Genomic DNA, 15,374 nt, shown 5'->3' with positions numbered 1-15,374 from the left:
TTTGATTTATACTGTGATAATTTAAATTTAAAGTCTGCAGAATGAGTTAAATTCCATTGGATTTGCAATCCGTGTTTTATTGTATAATACTGTACAGAATGCATCAGTCCTCTTGTATGTTGGCTGGTACTGTAATTAGTGCGTTGCACTGAGGACCACTGTGTCTACTCTTTATGTTTCTGCATTAACAAGCATCACCCTGTAGTCTATGAATGTAATTGTTTCTGTGGAATGTTTTAAGACTAATCAAAATACCTTTTTTGAAATGGTAGGACCCCTTTACCAAAGAATTGGATCAAATCTTGCAGCTACAGGGACTGTAAGTCTCTTTTCCTGGCTGTTGTGTTGAGCTGGGACATTGGATTTCTTGGGGTCCAATCGCAGACCTCATGAAATTACATTCAGGTTTCCCCCCCACCCATCTGTAGATCTCCTCAAAAGATTACAACAGAGAACAGGCTGTGGTACAGCTTCTCTTTCAACAATCCTCACCATTTCCCTCATCCAGGCCTTCACGAGACAAGACTGCAGCATTTTTCCAAAAGCAATGCAAACCCTGCATTCATATTGCAGTTGTTTTTTTTATGGATGAATCTCAACAAGAAGTGTCCCAAAAAAAGACTCGAGACACAAATATTAAGTGCCCCAGTGTGTCTGCAAGAGCATGCCATCCATCATGCTGTACTCTGGTCTCAAGTGATGAACGACAGCCTCCCAACATGTGACAGGGCCACGGACCTTGTGGAAAATGATTTGGGAAATGCTCAATATATTCAGTTTCCCAGTGCTTAGCTTTTCAAACTTTTTAACCTGCAAAACAAGGTATCCATTTGCGATGTTGGTATAGCGCATTTAAAATACTGTAAGAATGCTCAATTTTGTGAGTTTTTCAGCTTCTGTGTTCATTCCATCACTGTTTTAGTGGTGATACAAAAAGGGGAAGACGTTCATCTTAAATGGCTTTCTGTATTAGACATTAGTGTGGAGATAATGTGGATAGAAATGTATGTAAAATGTTGTGTACCAAACAATACTGTAAAATAATAAATTTATTTACCTTTGAAATACTTGACCTTTGTTTGCTTTCAAACAACCGAAAATACCAATAGTGGGTCAAACACGGGATTTATTGTCAAATATATTTGACATGGGCTAAAGTCCTGCTCAAGGCATTACACAGTATCGAATACAGTACTTCACATTACAAAAATAAAACCTTGCAAAAAGTGGAACAGATAGTTAGGGAGGCATCAGGTGGAAGCACAGTTCTCAACTATTTTAATATTCTAAAAGAATACTACATAATCTTATAGACAGTATTGTTTCCTTCAGACAAAATGCAAGTTCATTTATTGACCTTTTAAGTTAAAAATGAGGTACAAAAACCGATGAGTGACATTGCCATCTCCAGGCTAACTATATACTTTCAAGTCCGTTACTTGCCGAGGGCTTTATCCAGATTTGTCTTGATGGCGTCGAGGAAGTCGGTGGTATTGACATAGTGCTCATTCAGCTTGACACTGAGAAGGTAAGACAAGACAGAGCAGATCACAAAACTCAGTACACTACTTTAGGAAAAAAAGACAATTCTTTCAATTACCTACAATAACCTTCTTCTTATTATTATTATTATTATGGTTGTTGGTTAACAACAGCGTCATAATTATTAGAGATGGCCCGATACCATTTTTTGCTTCCCGATACCAATTCCAATACTTTTTGTGAAACATTAACAAACACAAACAATGAATGCCACAGAACTTTCTTTTATTCTCCAGTTTGACAGTCAGTTATAACGGAAAAACAACATAAATAAACTACTTAAACGTAGATTTTCTTTAGGGCTTTATTACGAGGTATCGGATCGGTGCATAAACTCCAGTACTTCCCGATACCGATACCAGCGTTTTAGGCAGTATCGGACCATCTCTAATAATTATCAATACCATCATTATTACATAGAATGAGCAAGCTGTGTGATATGAGCAACTTTAAACACAGTATGACTTGGTGCTACATGAGAGTATGACATGACAGCGGTATTATTTTTAAATGGATGTCCTCCTGTATGCCTGTCTCTAGTTTGCTGAGAATATTGTCTTTAATGACAAAAATAACAAGCAATCACTGGCAGATGTGTGAGCTGCAATTTCTCATGGACAAAGGGAAAGTCAAGATGTGCTCAAGTTAGTAGGTGAGCTGATGCTAACGGCTAATATAGTCTGTCATCTACCAATCATGTGCAGAACTGAGATGGCGAACGACGGCACATACCGCCACCAGGGCTAAGCAACTCTCCAGTAAGGGTTTAATTCAATGCTTAAAAAATCTTTTATCTGTACCTGGATTTAGAGGGACAATTGTGCAACACGTTTGTACTTTGTTCTTCATCATTCATGTGCATTTGTTCATTAGAAATGAGTAAAAATGTACCCCTAATTAAAGCACGAGTGCAGAACTTTTACATATGAATGAACGTCTGTTACATTCAAGCCCTTGCCAAACAAGTTCACACAATGATTAAGTCTATCACCGCCAGGGGAAAGCTCTCTGTATTCTCAGTATATCAGAGTTGTGGTGTCCCTGGAAGGATGCCGCTACAGCCTTTTTGTACTGAGACGGAGTAGTTTATATCTCCACAAAAACGTCATTATATGGGCAGTACACAAAGTGCCGTCAACCAACCTTGCTTATTCACTCACAGTTCTTCACAGACTGGCTCTGATTGGTCACATACTGTCAGTCTACCAGTATTACCCAATACCTTGAAAGACAGGAAGTGGGGCGAGACCACGGCGACGCAGCGTTATTATAGATTTGACTGTTGTTTGTGTAATTACTCTCATTGCCAAAAGTTCCACAATCCAGCTTTAATATCTCTAATACTAAGATTCCTTTCTACAGAAGACCACACTGGCTTAAACTCTAAACAAGATGAGGGCATGTTTGGGAAGAGGTTTCGAGTTTCCAACCTGTATCACATGCTGGCAGGTCAGAATCAGGGCAAATAACTGCCTGTCTTATGTCAATGTTTCAGACTGATGGTGGAGGTTTAATCCAAGGGAATATCTGCATTCAAAATCTGCCATTGAAGGCACCAAACTTAAATTTTTAGATGCCATTATAGGCTTCATGTCCGAAAACATAAAGATGCTCCATGGAATAAATGGATACATACTTAGAATCAGGGCTGCAACTTATGAGATTTTGTACGATTGATAAATCTGCAGACGATTTTCTCAAATTAGTTGAGTGGATAAAATATCAGAAAATTTTGAAAAACGGCCATTGCAATTTCCCAAAAACATTCAATCCGCATCCGTAGCAAGCATTTTGAGGTGTTTTGAGACTACAGAGCCACCGTACAAGCAAATGTCAAAATCAAGAATGGCGCCTGACAAGTTGATTCACTTTGTCTTTGGTGGTCTCCTTTTTAATATATTGCTAGTAAAGCATCAAACTGAGCCACTGACATCCTGAAGTAAACTTTGAATCGATCGGATAATCCCGCAGCCCCTTGATAAGGAGGTGGAACTCTCTGCGCAATCTCACAATTGGATGGACCCAATTTATTATATTATTTATTTTTCTCTTTTTAAGAGTAGAGAGGACAACAAAATCGTCTTCACTGTTTGAAGACTCCATTTTGTATTGTTTTGCGAAATGTTTCGCAGCGGATTAATTAATACACATTGGACTCAGTGTGCAAGGTTTTTGTGCCTGACAAATGTTTAGGATGACAGTCACAGATACTTAGAAAATGCATACAGAAATTTCGGACTTTCGGAGAGTGCAAGGACCTTAACAGTCAAAAACCCAAAGGTAATCAAATTAAAACGATATAAACAGAGAAAAGCAGCAATAACTAGGATAGTAGTAGTTGTTGATGTTGCTCTGACCACTCTGTAACATACGTATTAACACACTAAATCAACTTACTTGGACAGGCCATGGATGCAGCCTGCGAGATCCTTGGTCATCGTACCGCTCTCAACAGTCTCAACACACACCCTCTCCAGAGTCTGGGAGAACCTAAACAATAGACAAAGACATTTAGATAAAAAACACGTTCATCCCAGGATCTGTATGTTTCCTACAACAACAACAACAACAACAACAACAACAACATCTCTTACTTGATAAGGTCGGGGTTCCCGTCAAGTTTGCCACGATGCTCCAGGCCTCTCGTCCAGGCAAAAATGCTGGCAATGGGGTTGGTGCTGGTCGGCCTTCCCTGAAGATGAGGGTTATATTAGCGTTTCTAACTATTACACAGAACAAGAATGTTGTTTTTAATTTGAATGAATGTAAAGTATTATAAATGTACTTGTTTTGGGCATCTAGAAGCATATTTCTCAATCTCAAGTTTCACCACATGATGGCAGTATGACCCCACAGATTACAGTTTGCAAGGCCATAATTTGGCTTCATGCATTTTCGGTTTCAGCGCCCAGTTGAAATGCTTTCCAATAAAGAGCCATTAGATTGATAAAGATGGTAAGTAACCTTCTGGTGCTCGCGATAGTGCCTGGTCACAGTGCCGTGAGCGGCTTCAGCCTCGATAGTTTTTCCGTCAGGGCACACGAGTACTGATGTCATCAATCCCAGAGAGCCAAAACCTACAACAGGAAACACAAAATGCAAAAATACTTCTTTAATGCAACCCCCATCTGCTCAAAAAACTGGCAGGCATCTCAAATGCATATAGGTTTCCGTATTTCAACATTATTTTCCAACACAATTTCCCAAGAAGCAGTAGTCGTGTGGCTTTCCAAACAATCTCACCCTGTGCGAGGATATCGGACTGAACATCTCCGTCATAGTTCTTGCAAGCCCAAACAAAGGCTCCAGAAGACTTCAGCACTTGGGCGACCATATCATCAATAAGCCTGTGCTCATACCAGATCTTCAGTTTGTCAAACTCGGGCTTGTAATGCCTGTAGGAAGCACAAACCACATATTCAACTAAAGCTACTTCTTGCCTTTTTTTTCCTCCTTATTCTACAACATTTAAGTGAAAAAAGTGGTTTCATTTTTCTATATTATTGTACGAAATCCTAATTATTGTAATAATTTTGTAAACGTGAATAAATAAAATGTGTTTTAGTTACTTATGAAAGAGAGCAAAAAAGTAGTTTAGCAAAAACTCTTTTGTGGGTCCATTTGTGCATAAAAAACACAATGACAGAAGACACTCACTTTTCAAAGATATCCTGGAAGATGTCTTTAAATCTGCCATCATAGGCTTTAAGAATGGTGTTCTTTGTGCTCATGTACAGGGGCCACTTCTTGCCAATAGCATACTGGAAGCAGCTGTGGGCAAAGCCTGTGATCGACTGTTGTGGGAAAAAACACAAACAGCGCATGGCATCCTTATCAGTAGTACAAGGGTTACAACAACCTTCCCCTTCACAAGTTGAAAGTCATCTACTGTGACCTCTGATGTCGTTAAGTCAAACAGAGCCCAGGTGACGAAGGCAAACAAAACAGCAGCGAAGCAGGTTAAAAAGAGGTTAGTCCACTGCAACGACTGATGTGTCAGTTCTACAGCAAGCCTTAGGCACAACGTAACAGCAGTTTTCTTTAAACATGAAAAAGTTATAGAATTCAAAGTTTAGGTATAGGCATAAGTACTAACAATAACTGGGGAAAAAATTGGAACCGCAGGCAAGTATTAAGCACGTTTCTATTATTTTGTATTCCTCTTAGTGGACATTTTTTTATCTAAAAGCAACAAATACAAAGACAGGGTCCCGCGCACTTTCCGAAGCTTTCACCTACACTACTTCATTAGCAAACAGACATTTCAGTCTGACAAAAGCATCTTACTCAGGTATGAAGAACTACTTATCTTTTATTCAGAGAGGGGCTTTTAGGACACAACCGTCCCTCAAGACTTTTGTAGAGCACAGAAGCAAATCTTGTGTGTTAAAATGAGAAAACGTAAAGCTATTTCTTACCGTCCACAAATCCCATTAAAAAGACCAAAAACAAAAGGATTAATTGATGCAGAAGTTTTTTGTGTAGCCAAAGCCTGATATATCTTGTTCCTCTGTGCCATAGAGCTCCGTTGTTGTCCGAAAGATATTATAAACACATCAGTGAGGTGCACCGTTATGGGTGACCATCATAATTGGGGATAATGATGATGAACATGGGAACTGTAGTTTATTTTGAGTTGACCACATACACTATCCTGCAGCCATACATTTTCACTAGCACGCCAAATCTGCAGTGGTAAAATAGCCCCCTACGAATACACCATTCACTGCTGTTTGAGTAATATTAGCTAAAAACTACAGTGCAAAGCTGTTTAGAGAAATATTTTTTTTCCTTTTTCCTTTCTGCAGCAGGAACAAATGGGCTTGGGGCTGAGTGCCAGGGACGCATTGGGGTTAGTCAAAACGTATTGAGAGAGGAACTAACACATTATTGCTGCTTGTTTTTTTTTATGGGATTTGTTGACAAGAAGGCAGCCTTTTCCCTCTAAACAGAAGCACAAACTCACCTCATCTGTGTTGTACATGCCCATTCCACAGCCACCAGCAGGAAAGTCATAGACCTCCCACTCCTTGCCTGCACTACCATCAGCAGGTGAGAAGATCATCTTGAATTTGCCGGGTTGATCCACAACAAAGTCTGTTGCTCTGTACTGTAGAAGAAACACGGTACATTTCATTAACTTTTATTATTTTATTAACTATTATTTAATAGCCTGGTGTACTGTTACTGTAAACTGAATTGCTACATTCTCTTCAGCATTTAGAGGAGACTCACCTGATCACCGAACGCGTGTCTGCCGATGGTGATGGGCTGCGTCCAGCCTGTAACAAGCCTGGGAATGTTGTTGCAGATGATTGGCTCACGGAAGACGGTGCCGCCCAGAATGTTCCTGATGGTACCGTTGGGGCTCTTCCACATCTTCTTCAGGCTGAACTCTAATTACAAAACCACAGAAATTACCGTAAGAACAGCATGTAAAGGACTTTTGAGGCCGATACCGATACTGATATTTGAGAGTTTAAATTCCTTAAAATTAGTTTTTGCAACATTTGCTACCAAGAAATGTATTGGTGACACGGTTTTAAAACATATCTTTGGCATTTCTGTAGTTTAATTTCTTGCCGTTTATCGGACGACATATTTAACCTAGCCGATGTATTGCCAGTAAATGCTTTTGATCAGTGGTTTTGATCAGGGACCTCCTCATGAATGTCCCTTGGAATAATTTGACGTAGCCTAATTTTTAAACTTCTATAGTCTTAGTTATGACAAAGAACAACAAGAGAAATATATTAGAAAGATATTAGACATGCAATAAACATATTTGCAGATAATCTTAGCGTTATAGATTTGTTAGAACTTAATCTAAGAACTATTATAGATTGATAAAGTAAAATATTGTGTCATTTTACATTACATGTCATTTTAGCTGACGCTTTTATCAAAAGCAACTTACAATTGCTATATATGTCAGAGGTCACACACCTCAGGTCTCCCACACCAAAGGCACGTGTCATATCCACTGTGCCATCACCACCCATAAATATTATTCTTATTTCTTATAACTATGAAGTCTTAATGTTAAAAAAAAAAAGAAATACATACATACCTATAACATAATTTAAATGAATGACATGTCAGTCAGCTCTGTGTAGAAACCAACAGATCCTTTTGACTGGACATTTGAGATTTCTTTCAATCAAGGTCTGCTAAGCCTTTTTCCAATCAATCAGAGTTCTTCCCACTTTCTAAAGAACTTTTAAATTGTGTACAAATGTCTTGCATTTTCTCGGCTGTGAACATTTTCCTTCATGATAACTGCTGAGACTATTCCACCTCAGTCTTTTGTTCTTTAGGACTTAAAATGAAGAGCTCTAAGATGTAAATCATGCTAGCACAAATATATTCTGTGTTGTCCCCTACACTGCATTCAAAATCTTTTGACTTGGAGTGAATATTACAGTAATAACAGAAAATTCACGCTGCAAGGCAATGGATACAAGTCTACGATAAGGTGTTCTGATGTAGCCTAGAAATCTAGACGCACCCTAGCGGTAGCAAATTTAATTTGCAGCCAAGGGGGGGCTAGGCACTCTTCGTTGGCTCGTGAGCTGGAAAAACCAAACTCTGGTCAGGCCAATCACATCGTGTATAGAGTTGGTGGCCGGGCTTATGGCTGCTGCTGCTGCTGGGAACAGCGGTCTTATGGAAGACTTGGAGTTCAGCTTTTCTTTGAGAAAAGAACAAAGAACGGCACTGAAATCATTCTTAAAAAAGGAAGATGTGTTTGGAATTTTGCCAACCGGATACAGCAAAAGTTTAATCTATCAACTAGCTTTGCCTTCTTCATTGCTCTGCCTGGTTGTAGCGCTATCCTATTGCGTGCAGAGGGAATATGAAAGACAACCGTTTATCCCGCCCCTCGGATTGAGCTCCGTCAATGGTGAGTTCCCAGACCCAACATTTTGATGTGGGTCCGGCTTGTCAGGCTAGCTCTGATGTACAACAGGCTATCAAAAACTTGTTACAGACCTTCCACTCTGGCTTCGTCGGGTGTGATGGTGGCACATTTAACCGCCACATTGTACTTCAGAGTGGCCAGGGCAGAGTCGATGGTGACTTGGTCATCAGTCTGGTCACGATATGGCAGACCCAGGTCATAATACTTCAGCTCAACATCAACATTGTTCAGGATGAGCTAAATGATGCAACAAAAAACACAAATTAGCATCCACAATTTACTACAGCATCAACACTGCTTTGCTGTCTAGAAAACCTTTTTTCAGTTCAGTTTTCTGAGATACTAAATCAAATAATTTTAACTGAAGAAGTGGCTCTAAATGTAAAAAAAAAAAATCAAAAATGTCCACAATGTATGTACAATGTACTGTAAAAAGTGTGTGTGCGATTTGCATATTATGTGCATGATTTGGATATGGTTTATAAATTACACATTCACTGTTTGAACAATACAACTCAGAAAACATTCAGGGATTTCATCTGATGCTTCTCCATGTTTTCTTCCTGAGCCTGCGCACCATCTGCTCTCTCCAGAGGCAATAAGCCAGTGACTGAATGAAACATCACCGAAGCCCCTCCCCCACATCATGCATACATAATCTTCCACATAAACCCCCCCTCACATCCACGTGTCTCAGTCTGCACTATAAAAACAGGCGAGTCAGACAGCGCGGGCACGTCGTCCTCTGAGACTCACACCAGTGTTTGTGCGTTTACCCCGCAAACCCTCAACGCCGCTTCATCACCTTCTCTTTGATGAACTCCCAGATGATCCTTGTCATCTCGTCTCCATCCATCTCCACCACTGGCTGGGCCACTTTGATGCGTTTGTCGGCATCTGTCAATCACACACAGAACAGTTCAAGCTTTTCATTCAAAACAAAATGCTTAATTATTTTGGGGTCAAAAACTGCTGAGCAACAATTATAAACACAGGAAACTACATTGATTAATACAAAAGAAAGAGATCCTGCTTTGAGGCATTCTGCAGAGGAAAGACACAAGAGTTTTCTTTCCTTTGCATTTGCCAGATAATATATGTGCCTCAGGAATAGCGCTGCAACTAATGATTCTTTTTATTCTCAATTTATTATCTAATTTTCTCAGTTAACTGTTTAGTTTATGAAGTGTCAAAATAAAAAATGTTCATCATAGTCACACCATTTAAATGTCATTTTGTCCAAACCACAAAGATATTCAGTTTAACGTGATACAAAACAGAGAAAAGCAGCAAATCTCCATATTTGAGAGGCTGAAAACTACACGGTCTGCAATTTTTATGTTTTAAATGACTATCAAAATAGTTGCCGATTATTTTTCTGTTAAGCGACTAATCGATTAGTCGACTTATCGTTGCAGCTCTAGCGTGAATCTGTCGACGTTACACTGCCGAGTGCTCATGCATGTGGTACAAACAAATCGGGAGCCACTAAAACACTGCGCCACAATGTTACTAGTTGCCAAAATCCCCACAGGGTATCTCTAATCTGTGGTTACAACCATCCAAAAATACAAATTCAAGGTCAACAGTTACATGAATGCTAAGAAGAGTGAACTTTTAATATGCAGTACACAGTTGAACTCTACAAACTGTGACATTAATAAGTACAAAAAAAACTTCTTGGGCTCCTGAATGTAATTTTCACAAAACGTGTGTGTGTATCATTTCATGTTTAAGAACAAACCCACTTTTTAAAGTTGTTTTTTTTTCAAACATTGAACTTTAATAACTTAAAGTGTGAGTTTATTTTCATGCCAACAATGACTTTTGACAGAGTGGTCTCTTAACTTCTTTTCTTCCAGTTGCATCAACGCAGATTAGTATCTCTAATCATATCTGCTCTCATTCTACTCAGTGTGATTCCTGCCGGCAGGACATTTTGAGTGAATAGAAAAGTACAGGGGGAGGTGCAGAGGATCAAGTAACTCCCAGATTTCCCAGCCAAGTTAATGCTTCCCCACTGCTGCCCAAAGCCTTCCCAGAATAATGCAAGTAAACATAAAGGAGCCTGGTGGAAAAGTTACATAACCAACACTTCCTTATATTGAATGAATGTATTAAAATATAAAAACCCTACTTGGCTTTGTGAAGACATTTGACCTAGTTGGGCTTATGAAGCCTCAGTAACACCTGTCATAACAGCCTCTGCTCTGTTTCCATGCTCCAAACATGATACATGAGCCCTGCCGACTTCAGATGAAGCACTGAAAATAACCTCATAGCAAAGACAGTTGTTACCTCTATGTTATAAAAGCATGAAGCAAACAGAAAGAAATAACAAAAGCGAAAGTATTAGCTCAGTGTTACTGGTGCTTTTTTTTTTTTGCCCCTTATTTCATGTATTTCCAAACAGCTATCACTCCTACTGTATATACATGCTGTTAATGAAATAAAGTGTCAGTAGAAATATTAACAGTTATGTGTTATGATCAGGAAAAATTAAGCACCTTATGAGCAGAGAAGGTGGACTGGATTTTTGGTAATTTAATCATACACTGTCATTTTATCTGCTATTCGAACAGTACAGGCTCTGCCGCACTGCACCATGGGTAAGTCATTCACAGCTACTGTTACTGGCACCATTTCTGACTCGTCCTAACCTAAATCTGCTAAAACATGGCTCTACTATCACAGTGCAGGGGGAGGGGAGCGCAGGAGGGAGCTGAGTTGGTTATGTAACTTCTGAATGCATCACAAACTGGACGCTGAAGGGCGAGCTGAATAAAAGTCATATGGGCATGCCTGCCACATCATTCGCACATGCATTGGGGATAAGCCTGCAAGATTTTTTCCCCCGGCGGTAGCTTTAGAGAAACCAGTCATTTGCAGAAATATACAACCAACCAAGTATAACATGAAATAATTGCCCAGGATATCATACCATGATCCATAAGCTTAGCATGTTGATTGTCTGTTGTGAGTCAAACAGCTGTAAAAGAATTTGCCTAAATGCAGTGTAAAAAAAAACAATTCAAAACTAGGAAATATCTGATGAAAGCATAAACAAGACTAACAATCTGACCTAGCATTCAGTGCCAGCTTTCAGTATTTAGCAGTTTTAAATACCCTCTAGCACACGGTATTTACAACTAACGTGGAAACTGAACTGTGAGGCTGGATAATGAGATCTTTACTATGTGCTCAACATTACTAGTGCTATATAAAGCAATCAGCCAAAGACTGTCTAAAACAATGTGTGCCTTGACAAGATGACTGCAACAACCTTTTTCTATATGGCCTCTCTGGTTAACCATCAACAGAGGGAGGAGAGCCTTAAACCCCTTAAGTTTTAATCCTACACCAAGAAAAGGTTTTCACCACGTAAACAAGATGATTAAAACCAAGTTGCAGGTAAGACATTTGTTAGAAGGTCAGTTAATAAACTATTAAACCGTACTCACAAATATAGGGGTTTAAACTGCAGGTTTCAAAGTGTACAAACTAAAGTTGGAGACTAACAGGGTTATTACACCTTCTCTTTGTAAAATCCACAGCCAAGAAGTAACAGTATGTTGGCCAATTTTATGAGCACTGTGAAATTTAAAGGGCATGCAATTGCAGCAAACAACTGTCAGCAAATATCATGCAACTTGTGACAGTAGTGTCACTCTCAATCATACTTTTGGCACACTGATTTGTATCCCAGATGATTTCGGCATTAAACACAAAACAAAATACAGTGACAATGCCTGCCACGGGCGTATCTTAACATACACCTATTGCAGGTATCTGTGGGACTACACTGTTTGTTTTATCAACGTGAGACATACCTGTTGGTGTAAAACTCTTTATATATGGTGTAAACGGGGCTACTATCAATCAACCCTGACAGCTAGGTATACTACTAAGCTCAAATGACATCTTCATGCCAAATGCCAAAGTGCCCTTCACCTGACCCACTGCTTTGTAAACTGGTGGTGAAGTTTGGGTTGCATGGAGACATGTATCTACAACACAAGAGCTTATTATATAGTTACAACCTGCTGTATGACATGATGTATGTCTTTAGAGCTTACGTGATAAATCTGGATCCCTGCTCCAAAATCACAGACCAAAAAAAGATTTTGGTTGCTCTCCTGGTACTGATAAATAAAAAGATTACATTTATCAGCGTTTAGAGCCAACATAAAAGTAAAAAAAAAAAACAGCACATGGTTTTACAGCAATAATGTAAATGTCAGATATGGTAAAATATGCAGCTCTGAGCTGTACTGTAAATGTAACCCAGATGGAAAACATTATGTAGGACAGCCGGCGCAGCGGCAGCCATTGCTCTCTTTAGCGGAGTCTCGTATGCAGTGGCAGTGGTTGACCTTGGCAAAAGTTTTACAAGTCAGAGTCGCACTAATGACACGATGGCTGAAGAGCAGCTACTCGGGTTTGGAAGTTTGAACTGATTTAACTTAATGTTGGGTGACCGTGGCCCCCCCATCAGCGACGAGCAATAAAATGTCGGCGCACACAGGCAGCTAAAAACGGAACATTCATTTCATACATTTGCTGCCAGGTTTCGCACCGTAGCTAACTTTCTCCTTGATTAATTCTTTCTTTCGAAGAAGATCGGAGTGTATACATGCCCAGGTTTTGCCACAACAAGTAGTATGTTCGACCATTAACGTTTCATTCATTAATATGACAACATATCTTTAACACTGTCATCAACTGGACTCAAACTTTGAATAGGGAAGACAAAGACCGCTCTCTCCACGGCAGCTCTGCCCTCATCTCTTGACGTTCACAGCCTCCGGATTATGTAAACAACCTCGACTCATAAAACAACTATTAAGGCAATGGGAAGCGTTAAGCGTTAAGCGCATCGTTGCCCCTAAACTCAAAAAACACATCACTATTAACAGCATCCCAGTGGGTTCACAGCACACGCAAGGTAACGTTAGCTAACATAATGTTAGCTAGCTGCGTAGCTCGTCCGCCACCGGCTTCTAAAGGCTGACTGTTTATGTCGCCATTACATAAGCAAACATGAGCTACATTAAAAGACAGCATCTTTATTACAAAGATGAAGTTAGCCGTCAACATAATAATGCTGAGGGTGACCCCGGTTATCCCTCTCCACTCACAGTTTCTTTGTTGTAAAGTCTGGCAGTTTGCAGCCGGCGCAACCACCGCGGGGTTTCTGGAAAAAGCAGCGGCGGATCTCGAAAGAGAGTTGAGGACTTTCAAATATCCAGCCATGTTTCCCTGGCCCGATTAACTTTGAGGTTGACACTCGACGAAAATCAGAGCAGAGAGGGGGCAAACGCTATGAGACTCTCTGAAATATAGCTACAGTAAGCAGGCAGCACCGCCCTTCTTCACATCACCGGCGGGATACGCTGGTTGCTACGTCAGAGTCGCACAGACAGAGGAGGATCGAGACAAATATAGGGGTTTAAACTGCAGCTTCTCCTCCGTCTGTCTGGAGGACAGTGCAGAGCAGGGTGAACTCTGAGCTTCTCATGGCAGGATAACCCCAAGCGAAGGTCACCGTCTGCCATCACGGCTGCTTCCACAGTTAATGTAGGTTCTTGACTTCTTCCCTCACAAGCCCAATATACCCACACATGGTTGTACAAAATGTGACACATTGATTATCTCAATGTGTAAGACATGTTTACCGTTCTACACAAAAACGTAATCGTGTAATAAATATTGGGCATCTTAAAGGGGCACCCCATTGATTTAGTATTCCACTTCCATAAAGTTGCAGGATTTATGAGAAATAGTTAAAATTGAAGCAACATAATATGAAATATCCTGACGTGGCAGGTAGGGATCAATCCCCACATAACCCTGGTGACATCATCAGGGTATTACGAAACTTCAGAAACTCTCCAGTGCAATAGAAGATGTTTGTTTGACTGTATTCATGGCTGAGTGGTACTCTGTGACTTGATATGTAAAATCTGTTAAATGCCCCTTCAAAAGCACCCCTTAAACAGCCCCAGCGATATTGTAGGGTTGACTATTGGTGCTTTCACAAAATATTAACACAATGAGCGTTTTCATAAATAATCATCGATAATGTGGATATAATTACTAAGTGGGTAAAGGAAAATAATAAAACAGTAAGTCTGGTAAGTTTGGAAAATTACATCACTTTACTGTAAAGCAGCCTTTAAAACCAGGAAAAGACAACACGTGTCATATCACAATATTACAATATACAAAATGTAAGATGGAATCTAGCCTCATATATTGATGTCGATTTAATATCGACATATTATCAGCCGTGGTTTGGGGGACTATTGTCATTCATCAATCAATTTACTGTAGATTTACCACAATATGTAGGCTGCATTGTGCATTTGACTGTCTATCTCCTCCTTAGATACTGAAGGTCAATAGGACCTATTATAATGCAGAGATATAACGTATTATGTAGGGTAAATGTAAACTAATGGTAACTGGAGGAAAGTAGCCCTAAAGCTGTGTTAGTAGAAGAAATTATCTAAGACAAAAACACAATTTAGTGTTTTCTGAAACTAAACTGAAACTTCACTCACTCTTGTTGTTATTTTTCACAATATGAATGAATCATACTTGTTATCAAAACATTATGTATTGTAAGAGAGATGAGATCCCATTGAATATACAAGCATATTATTACGATACAGCAAAGAAAATAAATATAGCATAGGTCAGCTAATAAAACTACAAAACAACTGAGAGACTTTGACTGTGTTGTAAAATGTGCACAATATAGCAGGTCTACAGAATGAATATATGCACATTAAGTTTATTAGGATGAAAAACATGTAATACACTAAACAAAACTATTCACTACTAAACTCACCAAATATATAACATTTGCAAAAGTGGATAACAAATACACAGTACTTGCAGGCATATA

At 39.5% G+C, this 15,374-nt stretch overlaps 1 protein-coding gene across 1 annotated transcript; it reads right to left on the bottom strand.

Annotated features, from left to right (window-relative positions):
* Positions 1–1,106: 1,106 nt before the first annotated feature.
* On the bottom strand, positions 1,107–13,931 carry idh2 (isocitrate dehydrogenase (NADP(+)) 2). Its single transcript, XM_028584546.1, has 11 exons — positions 13,603–13,931; positions 9,270–9,361; positions 8,536–8,701; positions 6,778–6,938; positions 6,509–6,652; positions 5,200–5,336; positions 4,786–4,937; positions 4,507–4,619; positions 4,137–4,234; positions 3,940–4,032; positions 1,107–1,520 (listed from the first exon to the last, which is right to left on the bottom strand). Exons 1-11 carry the CDS (start codon positions 13,715–13,717, stop codon positions 1,436–1,438), a joined length of 1,356 nt encoding a protein of 451 aa, XP_028440347.1. The 5' UTR covers positions 13,718–13,931; the 3' UTR covers positions 1,107–1,435.
* Positions 13,932–15,374: the final 1,443 nt, after the last annotated feature.

Source organism: Perca flavescens, chromosome 8 (genome assembly GCF_004354835.1).
Source record: "Perca flavescens isolate YP-PL-M2 chromosome 8, PFLA_1.0, whole genome shotgun sequence".
NCBI classification, from domain to species: Eukaryota; Metazoa; Chordata; class Actinopteri; order Perciformes; family Percidae; genus Perca; species Perca flavescens.
Note: the sequence above shows the minus strand (reverse complement) of the source record. Positions and strands in the feature narration are given on the sequence as shown.